This window comes from Tamandua tetradactyla, chromosome 1 (assembly GCF_023851605.1).
Source record: "Tamandua tetradactyla isolate mTamTet1 chromosome 1, mTamTet1.pri, whole genome shotgun sequence".
NCBI lineage: Eukaryota > Metazoa > Chordata > Mammalia > Pilosa > Myrmecophagidae > Tamandua > Tamandua tetradactyla.
In genome coordinates, this window is record NC_135327.1 from 13,965,744 (window position 1) to 13,992,509 (window position 26,766).

Here is a 26,766-nt window from a genome sequence, read left to right on the forward strand (position 1 = left end):
AAGGAAACAGATTTAAGTCAGGAGTTCTTATGTAGTAGAATTGAGGGGTACTGCTTCTCAGGGAACATTTTACAAATTTATGGAGCCATTTTTGACTGTCACAATAATTGGCAGGGGTGTGTGTGTGCTTTATTGACATTTAAGAGGTAGGGACCAGGGATGCTGGGCATTCCACAATGCACAGAACTGTCCTACCCAGCAGAAAATTGCCTCGCATCCTTCATGATTTTCAAATGTCCACCAGATGAAAACCCATGAAAAATACAAACAGGTCACGCTTTAGTACACTGCTGTACTGAGATGTTTTTATGCGAAATGATGTGAAAAACTGAGTAACTTATAAAAGGTTGTTATCAACAGGGAAACGTAAATGGAATAAGGACAGTGACTCAATTATCATATAATTTTCTCGTTCTACAGTCTATCTAGCCAATTGATTAGACCACCTCCAACCACATATTTAGCAAAAAAGACTTTCAGGGCGTGAATGCAGCTACTGCAAAAACAGTGAAACCCACTGCAAATATTTAGTAGAGGAAGATGTGTGACTCTTTTTATAGGCCTAGGGTCAAATATCAGTAAATAAACAAAGAGATAAGAAATCGCACTGAATTTCTGTGGTGATGGTTGTTTTGAATCTGTGCTTTGGAAATTGCATGGTGGAATGATTTATTTTTAGGTTACCTGTTGTTTTTCTTGCTTGGAAATGGTCCTCATGGGTGCACCACATGATTTCACCGTAACATTGGATGTAAAGCTTCCTTTTATGACTGATCCACTGGTGAGTTTCCTGTGGGGGATGAGGTAACAAAGGACTGTCTGGGTTCTGTAGGCTGAATGCACCCCTCTGCTGGGCAGTGGGGTTTCGAGGAAGATGCGTTTTTCTGTGTGACTTCGTCACTGCCCTGTGTCATAAAATGAGCATTATTTATCATTACATTCTGAGGCTCACCCTCACTTCTGAAAATGCCACATTTCCTTATTCTCTCCACTTGATAAACTGTAATGCGTCTTGAGGTGTTCTCCTTACTTTGATTAAAGTTTTTTCTTTCTCTTATTAGATACAAAAAAGTCTACTTGGTTATATCTTGTCCTATGAGCAGCTTTTATCTTTGTTTCCACACATACCTCCTGCCCTTTCATTTTCCCAAACTTCTCATGTGCAATGGAGTCTGATTTGCTTACATCTCTGAAATCCAAACTTATTAATTATGGGTGGCTATGGCTCTGACTTCTTCATTATACCTCAAGCATATTGAAATACACATTATTTTATTATAAATTACTTCCCTTTTATTTCTTCTTTATATTACAGACTGGGCATTGTATAGAGATTACGTACGTCAGTAAATTACCATGTATGAATTTCATTTCAGGAAATTAAAATGTAAGGGAGCATAAAGATATTTGATGTGAAATTAGGGCTTTGGCAATTACACTCTTAGGTTTATATTCAACGAGAACATGTACACATGCTCACCAAAAGACATGCAAAGAATGTTTTCAACGGCACCATTTGTAATAGTCCCAAACTGGAAATAATGCAAATGCCATCCACAGCTGAACGGATACATAAGCTGAGTGTAGCTGCACAATCGAATTCTCCACAGCATGAAGAAGGAGCTATTTACACCTATACACAAAGATACAAATGCATCTCATACGAACTTGACCATTGAGTGAAAGAAGCCAACACACGAAAAAGCATTACTGAATAATTCCACTTATATAAAGTTCTAAAACCAGCACAACTCATTGATGCTATTAGAAGTCACAAGAGGGGTTACCTTTGGGCAGCTACTGTGTAGCTGGAAGGACTTCTGGGGACTTCTGGGGTGATGGACAGACCCTGTTTCTTTGTTCACTTTGTGGAAATTCATCAAGATGCACACTTATGTGCACTTTTCTGAATATCTGCTGTGCCTCCCACTAAATGTCTTTAAAAGCGAGGGGGAGCTTTGAGCTGACAGGGTTGAGACCCACTAGGTTAGCTGAAACTCACAAAGAAATCCACAACATTCTTACAATCACCAAAGAGCCAGGTATACCTCGGGTTCCATGAATGATCAGGAGCATCGTACTACAGCAAGGGAGGTGACACTCTCTCTCTCTTTTTCTCTGCTGATCAGACCTCATTTTATCAGCACTCATTTGGGGTGCTTTGGTCATTTGTGGGTGCTACACCTTCACAGTGACCCAGATTATGGGTATGGCCAAAGAAGAATGACTAGCATTTCAAAGGGGCTTGAAAATAGTCACAATTCACACAACAAACCAGTGCCTTAGAATGAGTGAAAATGTGACTGTGTGATTGTGAAAGCCTTGTGTCTGATGCTCCTTTTATCTACCTTGTCAACAGATGAGTAGAACGTACAGAATAAAAATAAATAATAGAGGGAACAAATGTTAAAATAAATACAGTTTGAAATGCTAGTGATCAATGAAAGGGAGGGGTAAGGGGTATGGTATGTATAATTTTTTTTTCTATTTTCATTTTATTTTTCTGTTGTCTTTTTGTTTCTTTTTCTGAATTGATGCAAATGTTCTAAGAAATGATCATGATGATGAATATGCAACTATGTGATGATATTGTAAATTACTGATTATATATGTAGAACAGTATGATCATATGTTAAGAATGTTTGTGTTTCTTTCTTGTAATATATTTTTTTAATTTAAAAATTAATAAAAATTAAAAAAAAGTCTTAAGAAAAAAAAATGAGTGAATACTCAACTTGATGAAGGGAATCTACAAAAAACCCAGAGCTGATTTCCTACTTACTGGTGCAGGACTGGATGCTTTCTTCCTAAGATCAGGAACAAGACAATGATGTCCTCTCTTGCTACTATCATTTGACATTGTCCTGGAGGTTTGAGCCAGGGAAATTAGGCAAGAAAAAAAAATTAAAGGAATCTAGGTTAGAAAGAAGGAAGTAATATTTTTCTCTGCTAGAAGATGACATGATATTGTATATAGACTATCCTAAGGAATTCACTAAAAAGACTCTTCAAACTAATAAACAAGTTCAGGAATGATCAAAATAGGAAAGTTTGCGTTTGTTAGGTGGTTTTCTGGTATTTAAAAAAATAAAATTAAAAAAATAAATAAATAAATAAACAAGTTCAGCAAATTTGCAGGATACAAGATCAATATACAAAAGTCAATTGTAATAAATAAATAAATTTTTTTTTAAAAGTCAATTGTACGTCTATCTACCAGCAATGAATCATCCAAAAATGAAAGGAAGAATTTCTTTGGAAATGAAAGAAAATCTAAATAAGTGGAGAGGCAGTCTATTTTCATAGATTAGAAAACTTAATATTGATAAGATGGCAATACTCCCTAAATCAATATGTAGATGATTCAATGCAATCCCTAACAAATCCCAGCTGGATTTTTTGCGGAAATCAACAAGCTGACTCTAGAATCATATGGAAATGCAAGGGATACAGAATAGCCAAAACAATGTTGAAAATGAAGAATGAAGCATGAAGACTCACACTTCTCAAACTCAAAACTTTCTACAAAGTGGTAGTAATCATAACAACATGGTACTAGAAATAAACCCTCACATTTATGGTCAATTCATTTTTGACAAAGTTGCCAAGACAATTTAACATGGAAGGAACAGTTTTTTCAACAAATTGTGCTAGAACAACTGAATATTCACATGCAAAAGAATGAAGTTGAACCCTTCCTCATACCATACACAAAAAGGACCCCAAAGTGGATAATGGCCATAAATGTAAGAGCTAAAACCATAAAACTCTTAGAAGAAAACATAAGCATACATCTCTGTGAATTGGGTTAGGCAATGGTCTTTTAGATTCAACACCAAAAGCACAAGTGACAAAAGGAAAAATAGATAAACTGAACCTCATCAAAATGTAAAATGTTTGTGCTTCACTGGACATAATCAAGAAAGTGAAAAAGATAACACAGAATTTGCAAATCACATGGCTGATAAGAAACTTGTACCCAGAAAATAAACAGAGCTTTTACAACTCAAAAATAAAAATAGATAACGCAATTTAAAAATGGGTAAAGGATCTGAATAGATTCTCCAAAGAAAATATGCAAATAGCCGATAAGCATATGAAAAGGTCATCAGTCAATAGGAAAATGCAAATAAAAGCCACAAGAACACATGACACTATCCGCTCACTAGGACAGCTGTAATAAGAATAACGAATAAAAAATAAGTGTTGGAGCGGACGTGGAGAAATGTGCAACCAACATAAATCGCCATTTCAAGAAACCATATATTGCATAATTCCGTTTATATGAAATGTCCAGAATAGGCAACTCTACGCAGCAGGGAAAGTAGCAAGATGATAACCTCCACCTTTTTGGCTCCAAGAGCATTTAGTGCGAGTGACCGCATTGAAGCCCTAGCCACAAGGGAATACAGTTAGTGCCGTCTTCTCTGTTCTGTACCTGCAACTGAAGGAGGCCGAAACGAATGCTAAATGAGTCAATCACCATAGGAACCCATGGCTCCAGGGACAACACCGTTTGCAATATTGAAAAAAAAAAAAAAAGGGAAAGCAACTGAAATGTGCCACAAAAAGGGTTTGATAAATTAGAGTTCATCTATTTGATGAAGTTCTAGACAATCATGAAAAATATTGTAGAAAATACGTACTGTGACTTTAAAAGATGCTGAACACATGTCAAAAAAAAAAAAGGCAGGTGACAAAAAAGTACTTACAGGCATCTTTCATGAAGGCAGGAAGCACATCTGCTTTGGTCATGCTTGGCCAGTAGGTACTCAATAAACATTTGTTGGATGATTGAGTGATTTCATTTTTAGAAATTAAACATATGTATATATATATACATACATACTTTAATGTGATATATCAATACTGAATGAAATACAACAAAATGCTAACAGTTGTCCTCTCTGGTGATACGTGGAGTGATTTTTACTTTCTTCTTTAGACTGGTCTATGTTTTCTAAATTTTGAATAATAAATAAGCATTAATATCAATTAGGAAAAAAACCACTTTATTTCTGTTAAAGCCACAGGAAGAAAACATGCCAGCTTCCTTTCTCTACCTCCACAGGGCCTCCCTCAGGGCTGGGCCCAGAGGAGGCACCAATGCAGGCTTGGTGACTGTGAGGTGCCTGAGGGACTCCTGGGTCTTTCTCAAGGACCCTGAGAGTTGAGTTTCTAAGACATTCCTGACTCTAGCACAGAAGTGCTTCTCCCACCTAAACCTGGCCAAATGCCAAAGGTGTATAACCTTTCCCAAGTGCCAGTCTTGAGTGCCTTGCTGAAGCTGTGCCAGCTTAGGTCATGCCCAAGGGCCTTTAGGGTGAAAGCTGAATCAATCACTCAGTCTTGCCCCTCCTGTACACCCATCAGGTCCTGGGACCATTGCAACAGCTTTAAGAGGAGGTCGCTTTAAGAGGAGTGTAAGGACTAGAGTGGTGAAAATGAGAGTCCCAATTGGCATTGCAGAACCACACCCGGACTAATGAGTTAGATTCTTGGCCTCAGTGTCCCCATCTTACCAAGAACCAACTTCTGCCTCACACTTACTGCCAATGGATGGGGTACCTGGTAATGGTTGGCCCTCTTCCCCCTTGGGGTCTTTGTGAGGATCAGAGGAGACTCCAGAATGCTTGATAGCACCAGCCATTTCTTCATTTCTCATACCTAGCTAGACAAATGGGGAAACCAATGCTTCAGAGAGAAAGAGGATGGGATCTGAGAAAGAGAGAGAGAGAGAGAGAGAGAGAGGAATCAAGGTTGATGCCAAGGTTTGGGGACAAATGAAGAGTGCATTGCCATCCACTAGGATGAGGACTAAGGGAGGCCAGAAGAGGGAAGGATCAGGACAGTGGAAGAGGCATCTGATGCTGGTATGAAAAACAGGAACACCATGTGGGATGGAGCTGCAAATGTGGGGTCATCAGCATACACCGTATCTAAAGCCACGAGGATGGCTGGGCTTCCTCTGGGGATGGTGATGACAGATGTAAAGCACAGCACCCGCCCCCCAGCCCTGCCACAGTAAGTGTGTAGTGAGTGATGGCAAGCAGCTGTTGCCAAGGCGATTGTCCTTGGGACATCTGACCCTGAGGTTGAGCTTTGAAGGATAAGCAAACATAGGGAACAGCATGGGCAAGTTATGGAGGTGTGAACAGATCCCACCATCTCCCTCCCCCAGGCCTGCATCCTCACCCACCTGGACACCAGCCCCAGCCTCCTCCATATTCTTCCCACTTGCCTACTCCCACCCCAATAGACAATTGGTCGCCTTGACAAGGGGAAGGAATTTTTTCGAAAAGCATCAGGTATGGAACCAGGCAGGCCTGGTCCTGGGTAAGTGCCTCAGTCTCCCCATCTTGTGAAGCTTTAACACAAAGCCATTGGAGGTAGCCAAGCTGGAGTCTGCAGCTCCCTGTGGGGGTGGAAGGGATGACTGATGAAGGCCAAGTGCCCAGAGCGGGAGGCCCAAGGGTCCCGCCGGCCTTTGCCTCCTTGGGGTGCCCCAATGGATGGTCATCTGAGCTCCACCAAGGCTGTCCCGGTGAGCTTCTGGAAGGGCTGGTCTAGAAAGATATACTTTTTCCAGGGGTACCCGGCAGCAGCCAAGAAGGTTGGGCACGGAGGATGGGGAGTGGAGGTGATCCATGGTGTTGGGCAGTGGCAGCTGCTGGCAGGATGGGTCAGAACATGGGGTCCCAGAACCAACGGGGAAGGACGAGACCGAGTATGAACTCACCTGGACAACCTCAAGGCTCAACCCAGCTTTGGAACATCCTTCAGTGACTGGGGTGAGCGCCTTGCTCTCTCTGAACCTCATTTGTCTCATCTGGGAATTGGGAGATGCGTCCATTCATCATACAGAGGAAGGACCACCTGAGATGTGGGAGACTTAGTACCCTTGTGGGGCCATACGGGGGAGAAAACACACAAACACAGAGCAAGAGCAGGCATAAAATTCTCCACGCAGAGCCTGGCACATGGTACCTGTGCAATGATCCCAGCAACAGGCTGCAAACGGAATGGAGTCCTCAAAGCTCTTGGAAGTAATAAGAGTAATACAATCAGCCAATATTTGCACAGCTTTCCCCTGTGTCAACACCAGGCTGGGCAATAGCTCACTTATTCTTAACAGCCATGCAAGGTGGTTATCTCATTACCCCATTATTGGCAGGAACTGAGGGGCAGAGACATGAAGATATTTGCAAAAGGTTGCACAGTTAGGGGCTGCTGGACCCTGAGGCCCCAGGTCCGCTCCTTCTCATCTCTCCATCCCCCAGCACATGTCAACAGCTCGACTGCCCTTAGCAAAGGACAGGGTTCATCTCATTTGAGCCCTCAGAGCATGCACAGACTGATTCTTTGTATTTCAAAAAGTTAGAAAAAAAAACAAAAAGCAAAAAACCAACCTGTCAGGTTTGTTTAGAAATCTGAACGTTCTAAAAATCTCAGCAAAGAGAGAGGACAGCGTCCTTTAGAAGATTCTCCACAACAGGGCTGATGCTAATCCAATGTGATAGGTGTGTTTTTCTTTTACGCCTGAGAGGCAAGGAGTGCAAATTGCTCTTCCAGGGGTCAGACAGCTCTGGGTGCAGCCCAGGAGGCGTCCTGAGGGGCCGAGGTGGGGGGTGGGGGAGGAGGGCTGGGCTCCGTTTCCCAGGAATTCTTGATCAGAGAAGGCCTTGGTGACCCCACTCTTCGTGGTTGCAGCGGGTTGAAATCACTGACTCATAGAACCACAACATTAGAAATGCATTATTTAGTCCAGCCTTGTCATTTCAGTAAAGGAGAAGTGAGGCCCAGAGCAGTCAGCTAGCATGTAGAAGGGCCCTCTCTGCGAAGCCGCCCGCCTCCCACCCGGAATATGAGGGATTTAGAAAGGAAGCTGGGGGGAGACGTTGATTTGGATCCAAGATCCAGCTGTGTCACCTGGGGCACGTTATTTAGGGTCTCTGAGCCTCAGTTTCCTTGGTAAAATAAGAATGATAATCCCTAAAGCTCCACAGAGGTCTGGCAGAATTAAATAGGGGATAAGCAGGTATATCCGTTCAGCTCTTTGATTGCACGCAACTGTCCAACCGCTGGCCAGCTTAACATAATAAGGTCAGTTGAAAGGGCACAGAAGTGGCTCACTGGGATTCACCCCAAGAGAAATGAAAACATAAGTCCACACAAGACCTCTACATGAAATTTATAGCCATGTTGTTTCTAATCACCCAGAATAACCCAGATGTCCTTCAGCTGGTGACTGTAGCAATAAACTGATCCATCCAGGCAGTGGAATATTACTTAGTCATAAAAACGGAATGAACTCCTAATACTGCTGCAATGGGGATGAGTCTCATATGCATTATGCTAAGTGAAGGAAGCCAGACTTAAAAGGCAGGCATGAGTCTAATTTTATGACATTCTAGAAAAGGCAAAAAGATCTGAATAGACAGAGGGCTGGGGGAAGGAAACGCCTGCAACAGGACTTCTGGCAGGTGAGGGAAATGCTCTATATCATAATCATGGTGTAGTTACACAACTGTATAAGATTGTCAGCTCGTTGGAGTGCATGCCTAAAATGGGGGAAATTTACTGCGTGTAAATTACAGCTCAAATTATCTGACTTAAAAAAAAGAACAAAACTCCACAGAAGCTGGAGATGGGTGAACCATCAGCTAATGAGATTGGAGTTAAATGTAAGGGAATGGATAGGCGTGAAGGCGGTTCATTAGTAGGTCTGTAATATTGCCATATTGAAGGTGAACATGACTGAAAGGGGTTCCCATTGATTAACACTACAAATATAAGTTAAGTTCTTGCATGAACTACTTCAAAGGTCTGAATCTTGTACACAGAATAAATAATAGAGGGGTATGGGGGGAAACGACTAGTGCATGATACAGTTTGTATTTAACAGGGAGCTATCAACAGTGCCACAGCAATACCAGGAGTAAATAATTGGGGTGGGGGTGGGGGGGTACAAGGTTTAAGGGGAGGTTTGGAGTTTCTAGTTGGTGAGGGTGTGTTTATCAGTTTTCTCTTTGGAGCAATGTAAATTTTCTAAAATTGAGAGCGTTGATGATTGTACAACTCAGTGAGGAGAATGTGAGACACGGACTGCTGACTTTAGACGTTACACATGATGCTCAGTGGATGGAGGTGGCCGAAGGATACATCAACTGAGAAGTAGAGTGGCGGACTGTGATGTCTAAACACGATGGAATATTGTACAGCTACAGAAAGGAACAAGGTTGTGAGACGTGCAACGAGGTGAGTGAACCCGGGGGACATTGTGTGGTGTAAAATAAGCCAGAAACAAAAGAAAAACTATTCTTTGGTATCTTTTAGAAAATTCTTATAGGAAAATTGGGGCCTAGATTGTAAGGTCTTACAACAGTCACACTCAGTCTGGAGGTGTAAGTGCTCTGTCTAGATTCTGAGGTGCTGTGCTATTTCTGTATAACACGGCATGTCCCTGGAACTTTGGCTACCTGTGTGACACCTGAGACCCAGAGCTGGGGTTCTGCAGCTCTGAAAGTCAGCACTGCTACAGACAACAGCTGTAAAGAAACCAAAAAAGAGATCAGGCTTCAATTAGAGGTGAGAACAAAGCTGATCAGGTAGGGACTAAGGTAAGTCAGAGTGCAGGGGTAAGGATGACAGTGTCTGTATTTTAAAACTTCACTGACTGTATGAGACTAAAGGAAGAGAGGTTTATTTTGTGCAAAACCTACATTTTTTGTAGCATGTAATCTAACTCAACCTGTCTGGATAGCTCATTTAAACAACCCAAACACCTGGAACCCAGAATGGGAATGAGGGCTTGTAATTCTGTATAGCTTAATGTAATACCTGGATACATCCTTGAGTATGCTGGGCAGATAATTTTAAAATATTGGCAATGTCCCTTGAGGAACAGAAAAAAATATGGAACTATTAAGCTTTACCACAGGGAAACTCCTGATACTGTCTCAAAGATTAGGGACTCCCAAATCAATAGGCCAAGCCTTTGATCTTGAGGTTTTCTCCTGTGAACTTATTTAAGTAGCAGAGAAGTTAAGCCTACCTATAGTTATGCTTAAGAGTTACTTCCAGAAAACCTCTTTTGTTGCTCAGATATGGCCTCTCTCTCTCTCTCTCTACACCCAACTCTGCAAGTAAAATCATTACCCTTTCCCCTACGTGAGACACGACATCCAGGGGTGAAATTCTCCCTGGCCACGTGGGACATGACTCCCAGGGATGAGCCTGGCCCGGCACCATGGGATCAACAGCGCCTTTCTGACCAAAGGGGGTCAGGACACAACGTGTCAGTGGCTAAGAGAGTTCACATCGAGTTGAGAGGCTTTTCTGGAGGCTACTCTTACGTAAGCTTTGGCTAGATATTCTAATCACCATGGTTTCTCAAACCCTAAACAAAACCACTCCTGTCAACCCTGATGAACACTCCATCTGAGATTCTACAAAAGTTTCACGCACGAAGTTTACTTTCCAGAAACCGATAACCTCCAGATGGTTCCTAGACCAGTTAAGTCCTGAAACCCAGAGGGGCCAGTCTCTCCAGAACATTCAGCCCCCACCCCATATTATCGACATTCCCTCCCAACATGGAAAAGTTAGAATGTGCAGAGCCTAACTATTCATAAAGATTGGGAAAAGGATCAAAGGAGAAGGTAGAGTTACAACAGAGAAGGAAGGATTTAACAAATGAGTATGACTGCTGAATTATTATATGGATATTGCTTTTAATCTCCAGTATTTTGGAGCAGCTGAAGGTAAAACCTAAAATTGTGAAACTGAAACCTATTCCGAACTCTGAAATCTGTTCTAGAACTCCTTGCTTCAATTTCCTTGAAATTTATTGCCTTTTTTGTGTATATATATGTTATATTTCATATAAAAATGTTTTTTAAAAGAACTCATAGGAATGGGGATGTGAGGGTCGTTCAGTGGCAGAATTCTCGCCTGCCACGCAGGAGGCCAAAACAGGCAAACAAAAGAAACTAAGAAACACAAAGAAACAAACAAACATTCAACCAGTGGCGCTGCAACAACAGGTATTCACGTGGAAAAAGAATGAGATCTGACTCCACATACGGCATACAAAAAACAAAATGAAACAAAACAAAAGCCTCACAGGGAAAGCTAAAAGCCCGGCTTCGGGTGGGATGTGACCGCTTGTTCTAGCCTGTAGGAAAGGACAGTTACCCAGAGGCAAAGCAGTGGAGCAGCTCTCTCTTTGACCGAGGTCTCCATTAACTTTAGAGGCTTGTAGGTATTGTGATTTACTATCCTGGAGAAGCGTGCCCTGGCCTTTTAGGAGTGAGGCCGAGTCACCCGTCCCTGGTGACGATGGGACACAGAGACTGCAGCCCCCTCCCTTAGATGGGAAGGCTAGGTTTCAGATGAGCTGGGTGCACCCAAGTTGCTTCAGACCTACAAGCCTTGGTCCAGGCGCCAATCACTCGAGGGCTCTCTGAACGGGCAGGAGAGACAAGCGGCCAGTTTAGCCAAACAAGCGGTCAATTTAGTCGGACGAGCTCAGCCACAGCCCTGGAGGATCATTTATTTCCATGAAAGAAAGTGTACCTGGCTTTTATTGACTGAACTGGGTGTGCCAGCCAGACCCACGCAATGACTCAGCCTTAGGGGAAGGAGACGCAGGAGAAGGTTGTGGAATCTGGGCTGTTTGTCCCCTTGTGTCCGGCAGCCCTAAACGGCCGTGGGAGTTCAGGCAGTCACCTACCCCAAGGCCGAACTCCCCTTGCACAATCTTCTAGCAGCATTGGTTACAAGCATGGTCTTTGGCATCCCAGTTCCTCTCCTTCCAAGCTGTGTGACCTTGCGTGAGTCACTTCACCTCTCTGAATCTCAATTTACACAAAGTAAAAGATTTTTCAAGCGCTCCCTTGAACTTCAGGGAGGAGGGGGACGGTGTGCTCCAGGAGCATCTTAAGACATGAACAGAGTTGGGAGGTAAACAGAAACTCAGTGTACAGTCTTAGAAATTCCGAGTTTCAGATGTGGGTACTATCAGCGTGAACTCTACTTTATTCTTGTGCTGTGGTTGTGGGTTTGGTTTTTTAAGACGGTGCCAAAATTGACAAAAGTTTTTTTGTGGGTCGACTGAATTTTCTTCTGGCACATTTATTTTCTCTGTTTGTAGTTTTTCTATTCTTCCAGAATTTCTTTATCTTGGAGTATTTCTGTCCTTATAAAAGCTCCATTCTAAGTGTTAAATAGGTGGTGCCTATCTCTTTAAAATTAAATCTTTATTTACCCAAGTGATACATAAAGACATTTTCTCCCTTAAAAAAATGCATCACCTTTCAGAGAGAAGACTGAAATCAACTTTAATCACTACTACCCTGCCTTCCAATCATGGCCCAAACCTTCTCCAAGCATTTACATTTATAATTTTACATATATTTACTAATCTGCTCCCATCAAAAGTGAGCAGTCTTGTGGAATCATACCCTGGGGAATGTTCTGAAATTCGCTTTCTTGCTCAAGAGCCTGGAGTTGGAATTTTTTTTCTGTGCCATGCACAGAGCACTTCCTCTTCCCTTTTTTAACTGCTGTGCAGTCTCCAGGGGATGGTTTATTTATCCATCCCCTGCTGTTGGGCATTTAGGTTGTGTCTGCTTTTTCCCATGGGGACAGCATGCCTGCACCCACCTCCTCGGGCATTCCGGGCAAGTGTTTCTTTCGGGTTGTTGTTTTGAGAATGGAACAATATTTACAAAGGTTTGAATGGAACACTATTTACAGAGGTTTTCTGAGCTTTAGTCCTGGTTTTTTTTTTTTTTTTTAATCAATCATTGTTTTGTTAAACCATGTTTTTGAGCTACAATTCAGACAACATAAAATTCATCCATTTGAAGTGTCGAATTCAATGGTTTTTAGTATATTTACAGAGTTGTGCAACCATTATCACAATCTAATTTTAGAACATTTTTTTTACACCAAGAAGAAATCCCACACCCATTAGCCATTATTACTCGGCCCCTCCTCCCCTCAACCCCTGGAAACCACCGCCAGATTCTCTGTCTCTAAGGGTTTGCCTATTCTGGGCATTTCATGTAATGGGATCATATAATAGGTGGTCCTTGGTGCTGGCTCCTTTCATATGGTGTAATTTCACTAACGTAATGTTTTTGAGGCTCATTCATGTTATCACATGAATCAGTACTTTGTTCCTTTTTATGGACGAATAATCAATGGCTTTTTTTTTTTTTTTTAAGTACTAACTCTCCACCGGGAACATTAATCCTCCCAAAACCCATGAAGTAGGCAGTGTTATCTCTGAGACTTGAAAAATTGTGACTCGCCCAAGGAAAGCAAGGGGCTCAAACCCTAGCTCTGCAGCACTCCCAGGCCTGCGTCCTTGTGGCTGACCCTCGCCGCGCTGGAAGAGCAGGAGAGACGGTGTGTCGTGGGCCCTACATGCAGGTCACACAGTCCCTTTACTAATGGGACGCCTGTGGGTCACCATCACGACCCTGAGAGGCCGGATGGAGTGAGTGGCACTGCTTACCCCGATCCCAAATCTCCCAAGGTCAGAGCTCCCGGTCCTGCCTGTGCAGTTTTCCTGACACCCTCATATGTTTCTCCTCCTTGACCCTCATGGGGGAGCATCTCGTCTTTTGGGGTTGTAGCATCGGGTGACCATCTTTGTTAGGATCGGACGTCAAGTGGTTCTTGGCAGTGAGCATGGGTCTGGAGGGAGCTTTCCTAGGAATAAAGCAAATCCTGACGCCTGAAATGGCGAGGACCCTGCTCTCCCCAAATCCTAAAACTCCCTGTTCCCAGGAGCATCTGGAATTAAGAACTGGAACCACTTCGTGGGGGGATGACAACAATAGAATCAACCTAATCTCCTTGGGTGTGGTTTTTACTTCCTCTTCTGCCTTTAGCAGGCTGGAGGCTTTGCGTCTCATTTTACAGAAGAGGTTCTAAGGCTGGGAAGCCACACAGCCAGTAAAAGGGAGGCCAGGGTCAGGGTTAGGGCCACCTGACCCCGTGTGGGTCCCGGTCACACCACCGTACCACTGGTTCCACCATTCAAGCCTCATCTTTCACCCCGCTCCATGTTGCAATACCCAAATGCAACTTAAAAGAATCTTTTAAAAAACATCACAATGGGGGGATGGTGGGGGAAAGTATGGCACAAGGTTAGGACTTTCTTGTCTGCAGCGTTTGGACATCCTACTCTGACTCTCCTTGACTTTGCTGGGTGATCTGAGGAACGTTGCTAGCCCTCTCTCGTGCTTGGCAGTGGATCTTTCTACTCTACTATCCAGACATCCCCAAGCTCAGATCTGCCCGTGCTTCAGTTCCCAGTGTCTCTCTTAGGATTGTAGGACATGCCGCTGGAGGCTAAACCAGACCTAGACTTCACATCTCTGATGGAGACAAAAAAGGATTGAGAGAAACCTCAGCACCATGCACCAACTCCTTATCCTGCCAGGGATATCCAGTACCAAAAACCCAGCCAACCAAAACTTCCTGGCTAACTCTGTCTTTCACATACACACATATACAGATCACATATTCATTCAACAAACGTTTATTGAGCAGTCACTCAATAAATGAAGAGACAGCCACACACACACTGGTCCTTATACAAGCATATTGTGACTGTGTTCTGTGCTGGGATTGAGGTGAGTGGGTGGAGGGGACAAGACGGAGGTCCTTCTCTGGGTGGGCTCTGGGAGGAAGGGACCTTTGGATGAGGTTTAAAGCCTGGATAAAACTTTGACAAGTGAAGAGAAGAAAGCATCCCAAGTAGAGGGCACAGCTTGAACAAAAACCTGGAGGTAGATCATTACAAGATGCATGGGGGGGCAAGAAGAGTGTCTAGTGAGGCTCGTGAGTATCTAGGGTATAGCTGGGGGACACGTGATTGGAGGGTAAGTTGGGACAGACCTAAAGGGCCTTGAATGCCAAGCAGACTGGAACAAACCTTCCCCTTAGGGGGCTTCAGAGGGGAAGGGGCAAACTCACACTATATCTCAGAAGGCTGCTTCTGACTGTGCAACTCCTCTCATCTTCACCCAAGCCTTGTGACATCTGGGATGTGATCCTCACTTTCCAAAAATGGAAACTGAGTCTCCAAAGGTGAATAAAAGTGTCCACAGTCCACAGAGTTTAAGAACCACAGTGAGTGCTGGAACCCAGCCAGTCGACCCCATGCCTGGTACAGGAGCTGCGGGTAGGGAGGATGGATGGACAGAGTGGGTGATACCTTGTGGGGGGGTCAGAGATGGGGGCAGGGCTTGGGTCTGGAGCCAGAGGCAGCGGCTGCCAGTGGGCACGAGATGACCAGACCAGTTTCTCTATCAGCAAAATGGGCACTTAGGGTAGCTCTTCCCCAGACCTGTTCTCTGTCGCCATCGGCTGACACACTCAGATCCTGCCCAGACAGGCCACCCGCCACATTCTCACTCAAAGGGCCTGAAAGTTCACGGCGGCCTGTTGACATTTTCCCCAAGTCCCCCGTCCTGACGCCCTTACCTCGCCCCATCCCACCCCAAGCGAATCTGGCCCTGCCCTCCTTGGGCTTGCCAGACACTGTTCATCCTCTGTTAGTCACTAGTTGACCAGTCAAGAAAACAAGGCTTACAACTGTCCCCTCACGGTCCCACCACTGTCCCTGCCCCCCTCCTCTGGTCCCAACTCAGCAGGCCAGGGCCACCTCTGGCCTGGGGGCCCCTTGTCTCTGGGGAACATCTGAGCTGAGCCATTGCCTGGGAGTCCAATTATGCTGTGTGACCTCAGACAGTTTCTCAAGTTCTCTGAACCTTAATCCATTTCTTCCTTTTTTCCCTCCTTTCCTTTCTTCTAGTCTTTCTTCAACTCTCTCTGATTTTCCTCTCTCTGGCACTCATGTCACTAACATTTATTGAGCATCCATTGTATACTAGACACCAAGAGTTAGAAATAGCACCACAGCCCTCAGAGGCCTGACCTGCTGAGGACAGGACTGGATGTGACCCAGGCCCCTGAGCCCGGGGGCTGGCGGGAGGCAGGACTGACCTCTGAACCACAGAAGAGCGAGCACAGGCTTTTGAGCCAGCGCCAGGGTCTGCCCACCCCACCCCACCCCCAACCACCTGACCCTGTGGCCTCGGGCAAGTCACTTCACCTCTCTGCTCCCTATTTAACAAATCACAAAAGTCATTTTGGGAGATTTAAATGAGTCAACTGGTTGGTACTGGCTCATTCAAAAATTTCTAAAAATTCACTTCTGTCTTCATCTCGAGGCCTAGAAATTTTTGTGGAAATAAAGGACTACTCTCTCTAATGGAATTCAAGGACTCAGTGGCCCTGGATGTGAAAGCTACTGAGAGGTGAGGATGAGACCCCCCCTCCCAAATATTCTCCTGTCTGCAATCTACTACACCTGTACATAAGAACTTCCCTTTTTAGGGGCAAAGGTTGTCCCGACTCTTAATGGCATCATCATGTCTTAGGGAACTTTTATCGATCGCTTCCTATATACTAGGCACTGTTCAGGCAATGCCTCTAATTCCCCCAGAAGCGGATACTATTATTACATCCAGTTTATGGAGGAGGAAACTGAGGCTCAGAGATGCCAAGTAAATTGCTACGGGTCACACAGATAAGAATGACCTCAGAGGCCCTGCTCTAACCATTGCACAACACTTCCCTTGCATGGGATGACGAAGGTTCCCTGCCTGCACTGTCTGGGGACGTGATTCCCCAATCCCCCTTTCTGGGGTGCAGATTTTTCCTCAGTAAAACAGAGTTTTGAATCCTTAGTTGCCCAGTGAGGTGATGAGGTAGGTTTCCCAGCCCCTCTGGACAGATGGGAAAGCTGAGCCCAGAGTGAGACAAGGGGCCGCGATCACGGGGTCTGGAATCCAGGCCCCGGCCCAGCCCAGTGCTGACCTCTGCCTGCCACCTTCTCAGGAGCCAGCCTAACCCCAACTGGCCCCATCCTGGGATTGCTCAAGGCACCATGTCACTGGGGTGGCCGCAGTTTTGTGGAACGAGGAGGAAAAGAAGAGGACACAGCTGGCTGGGGCTGGGACAAGTCTGGGGCTCCGTGCCAAGCCCTGTGCTGGGTACCGGAAGTAACCTGAATATCCTTCTCACAGACAGCATTCACTGAGCACTGACTGCATGTGGCCACTGTTCTAAGTCCTCTCCACGCACTATCTCACTCAGTGCGGATGGTTATCATTCCCAGTTAGAAATGATGAAATGGAGGCCCAGAGAGGTTAAGTGACTCGCTCAAAGCTACACAGTGAGAGGGCAGGCATTTAAACCCAGGGCAGTCTGACATACCCACGATGTGAGATGAACCAAGCCTAGAAGGAGAGGAGGGAATGACAATAGCAACGGGGATGCTGCTGATACAAATATTGATGATCCTTCAAATCAACCATTCGGGGGGGCTGGCAGGGATCCAGGTACTGTGCAGGCACCGTGGTCAAAAAGAGTAAAAAGACTCATGTGGCTTCCTGTCCTCCAGGGAGCTCCCAGGCTGCTGGATATAAGGGAAAATCAGTGCCAGGTGGAGAAGGACATGCCATTTGCAAATAGAAAAGGGTGAACAAAGCAACATCCATCCTTCCCTCTGGGGCAGGACTACACAACCTGTGGCCTCCTTTCCACAGAGCCCAACTGTGGCCTCGCCTCCTGCGTCCCTGCGTCTGGCCTCTGGGGCACACAGGCAGCCGCTCCCAGGCTCAGGGGCTCAGTCACCGAGCACTCACCACGTGCCAGGCGCCCGACCTTGTACCCGTGGTTGAGTCTCACTCCGGGTCTGTGAGAGAGGGGTTTTCTCTTTCATTTTGAAGAAGGGGAAACTGAGGCCTAGAGAACCAAATGACCTGTCTATGACCACCGTGCTAGTCAGGAGCAGAGTGAGAACTCGCACCCTGCCCTCTCCACCAATGTCCGCGTCCCCTGATCCTTCCCCTAAGCTCTAGCCAGGCTCAGGGAGAAGTTTCTGCAACAACAACTGAAAATGGGGCAAGAGCAGTACCTGCTGCTTAGGACTGTTTAAAGGATCCAGTAGGGGCTCAGGGCTTGTGAGTCTGTCCGCTGAGGTCCCAGGCAGGTCCCACTTGACGGAGGGACAAACATCCACTAAAGCAGTAGAGTTTATTCCCTTTATTATGTGTCACGAAAGAATGGAAACCGGGGGCAGTTTTATAGCCCAAATCCATCAATCTATGCGGAATTTGTTCCAGATAAAGGGGGGGGGGCACAGGCCTTTGTTTCCCCAGGACCCCACCCCCCCCTTGGGCTGTCACTGTGGGTAGGGGCAGCATAGGGGATCAGGGGGTCAGACGGCCCAGGATGGGGGTCCGGGACCCCCGAGGGGGGCAGGATCTAGGGGTCAGAGACTGAACCCATGGGAGATTGGCTTTGCTTCCTCCTGACACACAGCAGACCTGTGTGGTCAGTGGATGGATGGATGGATGGATGGATGGATGGAAGGAAGGATGGATGAATGGGTGATGTGGAGTGTGATAGGGATTATCTGGGTTTGGTTTGAAGGGAGTGTGGCTGTATCTGACTTTACAGGGGTGTCTGCATGTGTGTGTGTGTGAGTGCCTGCCTGCCTGTGTGTCCATCTCTGAGTATTTGCATGTTTGCATGTCTCTGTGCCCCGATCTGACCTTATGTCTACCTCAAAGGGTATGGTGGTGTCTGTGACGTCTGCTGTGTGTGTGTTTGTGTGTGTGAGCTCAGGTGTATCTGGACAGTTGTTTAGTTGTGTGTCCAAGGATGTGTTTGGGTACCTGCCTGTGTGTGTCTGGCTAAGTCTGTGTCCCGCCAAGTCTCTGTGACTCTAAGCAGATTTTGTGTCCTCGTCCTAGTATCTGTGTGTCTGGGAGTGTTTGTGTGTCCAGCTTATCTGCTGTGGAAGCATATCTGCGTCCCTGTGTGTCCACATCTGTGTATCTTTGATTTTGTGTCTGTGTCTGTTCCATGTGTGTGTCTGTATCTAAATGAGAGAGAGAGAGAGAGAGAGAGAGAGAGAGAGTGTGTGTGTGTGTGTGTGTGTGGTCCTAGACCTGCCAGTGGGTCCATCTCTGCGTGTCCATGCATGCTTGTGTGTCCTCGTCTGATTGTGTGTCTGTGTCTGTGTGTTTCTATCTGAGGGTGTCCAGGCGTCTCCACGACCCAAAGCCTCGCTGTGTGTCCCGCCTCCACATGTCCAGGTGTGTCTGTGTGTCCTGGTCTGACTGTGCGTCCAGCCGCTCCCCCAGGGGGCGCCCTTGCCCGCCGCCTCTCCCTCCCCTGCCCACCGTGCGCCCCAGCCCGCCGCGCTCTCGGCCGTGGGTGGCTCGCCAGGCCCCCGCCCCTCCCCGCGCGGTCCCGCCCCCGCCCCCTCCCCCCGCGGTCCCGCCCCCGCCCCATAGCGGCTATAAGTTAGGGCGGCGCGCGGGGTCCGCCAGCGCCCTTCGCCAGTGGTCCGCACCTGGAGGACCCGCCGCCAGCCCGAGCAGCCACCGCCAGCCGCCTGACCATGGCCGAGGGTGAGTATCAGGGCTGCGCCTCCCGGGCCTCAGTGATTCTGCCCGCGCAATGGGGATCAGTGGCTCAGGACCGACCTGGGACTCAGTCCCGACCGCGGGCTTGGAGAACAGCCGGCAGGCCGGGCTAGGCGAGAGGTTCCTGGGTCCCGGTTGTGGTGCTTACTTGGGACCTCAGCTTTCCCCTCCCCGGGACATAATCATTAACCCTTGTCTCCCTGCATCAGATGAGGAGATGAAACTTGAAGGCACGTTGTAACCTGTAAAGTGCTGTCCTGGGGGACCGCTGTCACCCATCCTCAGTCTGTTAGTGAGGGCTGAAGCCCTGCTGTGTCCAGGGGCATGGAACTGAGGAGGGGGTGCTGGCGGGGCTCATGCTAAGTGGCTTTGGTCTGGCCCGGAAGGGGTGAGCTTATGGCTGGTGGTATGCAAGCTGGAGATCTTGGCGCTGGGGGACAAAGAGGAAGTTCCAGCATTCTTGGGGGAGTGGGCTGAGAGTAGACATGTCCCTTCCTGCCTTCAAGTTCTAAAACCTGAGTCCCGGGCCGCTTGCCGAGCCTGTTTTCCCTCCTGTGAAATGGGAGAAATAGTTCCAGCCCCTGGTGCATTTGTGAGGGGTGAAAGGATGCAGCTCATTTAATCCTGCCTGACCTTCCCTCTAGACACACACACACACACACACACACACACACACACACGCACACTGTCTTGCCTCTCCAGAAGAGGGATTAGTGTAATGAAGGATGTCCCTGTACTAATACTGCTGGACCCAGTGTCCACTTGAGGATGACCTCTGCACCCACTGCAGCTTCCAGGAAAGGGAATCCAGAGAGGGAATTTGGAGAGGGCCACGGGACGGGTGGGAGCAGAGATGAGTGGGTAGAATTATTAACCTGCCTGACATACTGTGCAGTCTTGGGTTCCCCCATCCCCAACCCTCCCTGGGCCTCCCACAGTGTTGTAAGGGATCAAAAATCAGCTCAGGGATGGCTGTGACGTGTCACCTGCGTGGCCGCTTGCCCCCAGTACCGTTTTCTACCCCCACCTCCAAAAACAGACACTGTGGGACTAGGGTTATGGAAAAAAACTTACCCCATCGTTGCAGTGGCCACTCCTGGCAGGGGTCACGCTGGCCTGGAAGACCTCTAGTCCTTTCTCAGTGCAGAAATCTTATGATTGTACCCCCTAGTGCTTCTGCATATTTGGAGCTGGTCATTATTTCCGGGCATTATTTCTTTAGGCTAGACAATAGCCTAAGGAAATGCGCATCTGCCCCAGACCAGGGATTGACCATCTCTCCAAGGTTTCCCAGGAGGGTAACAGTGATCTCTTTCCTGTTTAAGATTCTCTGGGGTTGATGTTCCCAGACACATTTCCTCACCCCAAGAGGCCGGCAGGAAGTTCTCCTTTGTAGCCAGCTAAAGTCTCTCCTGCTGTGATTGCAGGGTTTGGCTTCCCCTGTGCTTGGACTTGCTGGAGGCTAAAGAACAGCACAGAACAAGGGAGTGAGTGGGGGGTTGAAGGGGGGATGAAGCGCAAACCCTGCCCTATGAGTGAGCTGCTTACCAGTACAGACTCCAGCATCCCACAGCCCTGGATCCAAATTTCAAAGCAGCCACTTGCTCTGGGACCTGGATCCACATGTTTTTTTCCTTCCCTAAAAAGGGGCTAGTGATAGAATCTAAAGTAAATGAAATTACTGTGAGGTTTATCCATGCAAAACCTCTTGACTTTTACACTGTGCCACGTCCCATTGCTTGCACCTCACTTTTGGGGTGATTCCAAAGAGAGAATCGGGAGGCCTGGGCCATAGACCCAGTGGACGCACCAACTTTGGGCAAGTCTTCAGGTGGGCCAGATGTTCTCCAATGACCCCACAACTCTCAACGTCTGTCTTGCCCACTCCCCCAACTCCAAGGTCTTCCCGGTCTTGACCTTGCCAAGATTTATGAAGTTTGGGCAGCCCTCAGTCCCCACCCAGCTCCGCCTGCCCCTGTGCTCATCCTCAGCATCTTCTGAAACTATGAACAGACTTTTCACAGGTCAGCTCTCACTGTGGGCCAGACCCTGGGGAAGGGGATCCTGCCCATCCCCGCCCAGATCTCACAGCAGCCCTTTGAGGCTCCAGAGAAGGAAGCACAGAGCAGAGGCCCTTGTCCAGGGCCATGCAGTGGCACAGCAGAGCCTGAACCCAGGTCTGGGAGACTCCAAAACACCTGTGCTTTTTCAGACCTTTTATTAGGGAAAATATTGAATCTACATGAAAGTAGGGAGAATTGTATCTTAAATCCCTATGGTCTCATCCCTCAGCCCCAACTAATAGCCCAGGGCTTACTGCCCCATGCACACCCCATGTGCCCTACCCCCCATATTATTTTGAAACAAATCCCAGGCATCATATCATTTCATCATAAATATTTCTGTATGTATATATTTCTAAAGTATAAAGACTGAGTTTTATAGACATAAACAAATAGCAAAAAATGTAAATACCCTTGATGTCCTTCAGTGTTCAAATTTCCAGTCATGCCATACATATTTTAAGTCATTTTTTAAAAAATCAGGATCCATATAAAGGCCCTTTCATCACAATGGATTGAAATGTCTCTTAAGTTTCTTTTAATCTATAAGTTCTCCCTTCAACATTTTTTCATGTTTTTCTTGCAATTTATTTGTGGAAGAAACCAGGTCTTTGGCCTGTAGTTTCCCAGGTTATGAATTTTGCTGATTGTGTCCCAGTGGTGTGTGAGTCCTCTGAAGTTCCTGTAAATTTTAAGTTAGAGCAAGAGGAAAAGCCTGTGTACCCAACTTATCTCAGTACTGCCCCTATTTTAACCAAGATAACTTTCCAATAACAATATACGCAGCTGCTGTTGATTGAGAACGTGTTATGTGCCAGGTGTGTGTTAGTTCATGCAGCGCTCACTACAACCCGGCGGTTTCCGCCAGGGGACAGATGAGGAAACTGAGGCTCAGACATGTCGCGTGGCCTGGGACCACAAAGCTGGGACCACAGTGGGCACAGCCTTGCGATCAAGAGTGTTTGGGAGCCCACAAACCTGCCATGTGGCCCAGCCATCCCACAGCACATCCAAAAGAACTGAAAGCAGGGACGCAGACAGATATTTGTACGCCAGTGTTCATAACAACAATATTCACGATAGCTAGAAGGTGGAAGCCACTGGAATGCCTAGCAGCAGGAGAATGGATAAACAAAACGTGGTCTAGACATACACAATGGAATATTACGCAGCCTTAAAAAGGGATGGAGTTCTGGTTACTTGCTGCTACAAGGTTGAACCCTGAGGACATATTGAGTGAAATAAGTCAGACACAAAGGGACAGCTATTGAGTAATTCCACTTCTTCAAGCTAGCTAGAATATGCAAATTCATAGAGACAGGAAGTAGAGTACAGCTCATCAGGGATGGTGGCAGGGGAGGGGAATGGGGAATTAATGTATCATGGGGGGGGTTTCTGTTTGGGATAATGGGAAAGTTCTGGGATTGGATGGTGGTGAGGGTGGCATGACACTGTGAATGTAATTAATCGCACTAAATGGTATGCCTCAGAGTGATTGATGTGGGAAAGTTCACATTCTGTATTTTTCCACAATTAAAAAGACAAAGTAAAAGAGAGGCTAAAAAGATAATGACAATTGAATGCAGTCATGGCCCTGGACTGGATCTACTAACAGAGAAGGAAATGCCCAAAAGGACATTATTGGTACATATGAAGAAATTAGAATATAGACTGTAACTTTTTATCAATGTTAAATTTCTTGAACTTGATAAGCGCCGCTTAAGGTGGCTACAGCAGTGAATATTATTGTTCTTTGCCAAAGTACATGGAAGTATTAAGTGTTCAAGGAGCATGATGCATACAACCTACACTCAGGTCTTTAGAAAACAGATTAATAGACTGATGAATGGATGGACGGACAGATGGATAAACGGATAGATAGAATGATGTGGCAAATGTGGCAAAATGTTAAAATCTGGGTGGAAGTTATGTTGGCATCCTCTATGTTGGTTTTGCATTACTTTTGCAACTGTCCTGTAAGTTTGAAAATATTTCAAAATACAAAACTAAAAAAAGAAAGCGTTGGGGAGGTTTGGTCCCTGGGCGGGGGCGCCGCGTGGGGCGTGGGGAGAAGGCTGCCCATCGCCGAGCCGTGTCCCTGGAGCAGCAGGGCCGGAGGAGGACCCTGACGGGCCCTGTGTCCAGGGACTCACGGCTGGCAGAGCGATGGCGCGACGCGACGCTGTGGCTCACGCCCTCCCCTGCCTCTGCAGAGCTGGTCCTGGAGAGGTGTGACCTGGAGCTGGAGGCCAACGGCCGCGACCACCACACGGCCGACCTGTGCAGGGAGCGGCTGGTGGTGCGGCGGGGCCAGCCCTTCCGGCTGACGCTGCATTTTGAGGGCCGCGGCTACGAGGCCAGTGTGGACAGCCTCACCTTCAACACCGCGACAGGTGAGCGCCTCCGCCCCCGCCCCCTCCTCCGCAGCCTCACCTGGCCCATTCCCTGCCCTGGGATTTCCTTGTCTCCTGACAGCTACCGGGACAGGACGGTGTCATTAGGTGGCACCCAGCAGGCCATAGGGTGTCATTAGCCCCATTTTACAGGTGAGGGAACTGAGGCCCAGCGATAGGAGAGAAATCACCCCAAGCGCCCAAGCCTTGTAAGCAGGACTGCCCCTGGCCACCTGAGTTCCTGAAAACCTGCTATCACCAGGGTTAGCGGTCAGCTTCCTGCTTGTAGGCGGATCAAGATCCTGCCTGTTCCTTCCCACATCAAAACAACTTTCCAAACTCTTATCTGCAGGGGCTTTCTTCAGTCCACACAATCCAGCCAGGCTCCAACAGTCTGAGTGGGTGGTTTTGCATCCTGCAGTTCCTTTTCCAAGTCTGCTTTGGGCTCGGGGGCTGGATAGTCAGATCCGGGTTCCATTGCAGGCTGGGCTACCTCCCTGCTGTGTGACCTTAGGCAAGTCACTTAGCCTCTCTGAGCCTGGGCTCCAACAAATCTGAAAAGCACTCACATTGGAGGGTTGTTAAGAGATAAGGGCCTGGCATGCAAGGTAGTACCCCTTAGACATTAGTGGCTGCTGCTGGTGTCACTTTAGGGGCTACAGGGATAAGTAAGGGGACATCGAGGCCCAAGCTACCTCATTCTCCAGTTGTCCAGTACCTAATCTTTGTTGGCCATTTCCAGGAAAGTGACCTCAAATGCCAAATTGGGTTGTCTGGCATCCAGTGGGAACCACTCCCTCGAGGTCAATGAGGGGCCGCCTGGCTGGAACTCTGGTCCAAGAATGGGGAAGGCTGGCTCTTTCTGAGGTTCTTAGGGCGTAGGGGGCAGCCAGCAGGCACTGCACCCTCCTGGCTGAGCTTCAATTGACCTGGAAGGCCGTTTGATAAAGCTTATCGTCGTGCTTGCAGGCTGGCTACGGATATCCCCCCATCCCTTTCCTCCCCACCCCTCCCCTCCTGATGGGAACACACCCACTAGATGGGGGCACCCCCAACCTGACATTCTTGGGGCCCTTTCTAATGGAACTGAAGGGCCCCTGGCAAGTCTCTCGTCTTTCTAGCCTCAGTTTCCATCTTTGTGAAATGGAAGATGGAATGCATGATGGTTAAGGGCTGGGTGTGGTACACTGAGAAGAGTCAGGCTTGGGATTTTGAAAATCACAGCAGCCAACATGTATGGAGCATCTACTGTATGCATGACTGCATTTTAAATCCTCCTAGCTTAGAAGTATTATGTAGCCCCATTTTGCAGATGGGGAAACTGAGGTTCAAAAAGGCCAAAACACTTGCCCAGGTCACACAGTGAGTTAGGAACAAAGCATGATTCAAACCCTGGCCCCAGAGATGAGGTTTTTTATCGCTGTGATTCCACAGCAGTCACATTTACCTGTCCATCACAATTGCCTGCCAGGACTCTCTTCCTCTGGGAAATGGCTTAGTAGATGAGCCACCAGCTTGTACAGCCTGTGATTTCCCTTCTTTTTACTTCTTTCACTCTCAAGGCATCCCCTTTCTTCCTTCTGTATGTGTATAAGGCATAAGGTAATTAGGGCCCCACGTTCAGGTTGGGTGGAGAGCAACTGACCTTCCCAGCCCGACAGCTAATCTCTGTTCTCCAGTCTCCACTGACTTATCTCAAACCATAACCAACCTGCCCTGATAACTTCCACAGCCCCAGTTGGTGGCCATGGGGGCCCCCAGATCTCTGGGTATATGCGGCTTCCCTGTCTGAGCAACCAAGACCCTCCTGGGAAGAGGGACAATACCAGGAAGCTGGGCCCCCAATCTCAAGACTTGGCTGGGGGACCTGGGACTGACCCCAAATCTGGGTATACCAGGACCTTATGTGAGGCCATCGCTAGGGTGTGGCCTGAGGCCCTGCTCCTGGGAGGGAACCTTCTAGCTTGTGACCAGCCTGTCCTACTTCTTCAGGGAAACTGAGGCCCGGAGAGGGGAGAGAGCTGACCGAGATCACTCAGTGGGCGGAGTTTGTACTTTAGACCCACACGTCTAACTGCTGTGTAGCTTCACCCAGAATGGTTGAGACCTGGCGGGCTCTGTTACAGGGTACAGACCACACTAGACAAATACTATCCTTGTGCAGGAATGAAGCTCTGCTTCCCTCCCAGGGGCCAGGGTTTGGGTGTGTGTTGGGGAGGGAGTGAGGTCAGCCTGAGGGAGTGAAAAGAACCCCTATGAGGCTAAGAGAAGGCGTTACTCTGGAAGGTTCCCCTCGCCCCCAGCCCCGCTCCCCATTGCCAAGGTGTGGAACAGTGGCAGGGCCTCCTCAGGCCCCCGGGCCCGTTTCAGCTCAGGACGGACCCCGCAGCACCCCTGACCCCACAGAGAGTATGTGCATGGCCACAGCCAGGGAATTTGCAAAGCCAGCTGATGCGAGTGGCGGTGGGGCCGTGTGAACAGCCTGTCCCCTGGGGTCTCTTGGAAGAGAGGAGTGTGTGTGTGTGTGTGTGCAAGTGTGCACACGCCTGCCCAGGACAGAGAGAAAGGGAAGTGTGTTTTCTGACCTGTTCCCTGAGGATGGTTTGTCAACAGCAGCAGCGGCTGTGGGGTGGGACCTGGCCTGGGCCCATTACTATGGTGACCAGATCATTGATTGCCCAAACAGAGACGTTTCTGAGAATGATTGTGTCAAGGCCACGGGCATGACCTGGACTCTCCTGAGCTAACCAGGACAGAGGGTCACCCCAAATTTACCTCTCTCGGCCT

General features: G+C 47.5%; 1 protein-coding gene and 1 long non-coding RNA gene across 2 annotated transcripts in view; one reads left to right on the forward strand and one right to left on the reverse strand.

The window, feature by feature from the left end:
- Positions 1-1,402: 1,402 nt before the first annotated feature.
- On the reverse strand, positions 1,403-20,791 carry LOC143691091 (uncharacterized). Its single transcript, XR_013179343.1, has 3 exons — positions 20,598-20,791; positions 2,783-2,864; positions 1,403-1,633 (listed from the first exon to the last, which is right to left on the reverse strand). It is a non-coding gene; the product is annotated as an uncharacterized LOC143691091 (long non-coding RNA).
- Positions 19,407-26,766, forward strand: part of TGM2 (transglutaminase 2) — a 39,353-nt gene continuing 31,993 nt past the window's right edge. Inside the window, exons 1-2 of the mRNA XM_077169029.1 lie at positions 19,407-19,508; positions 23,800-23,979. Of these exons, the coding sequence (XP_077025144.1) occupies positions 19,499-19,508; positions 23,800-23,979 (190 nt within the window). The 5' untranslated portion in view covers positions 19,407-19,498. The remainder of the gene's footprint in view (positions 19,509-23,799; positions 23,980-26,766) is intronic.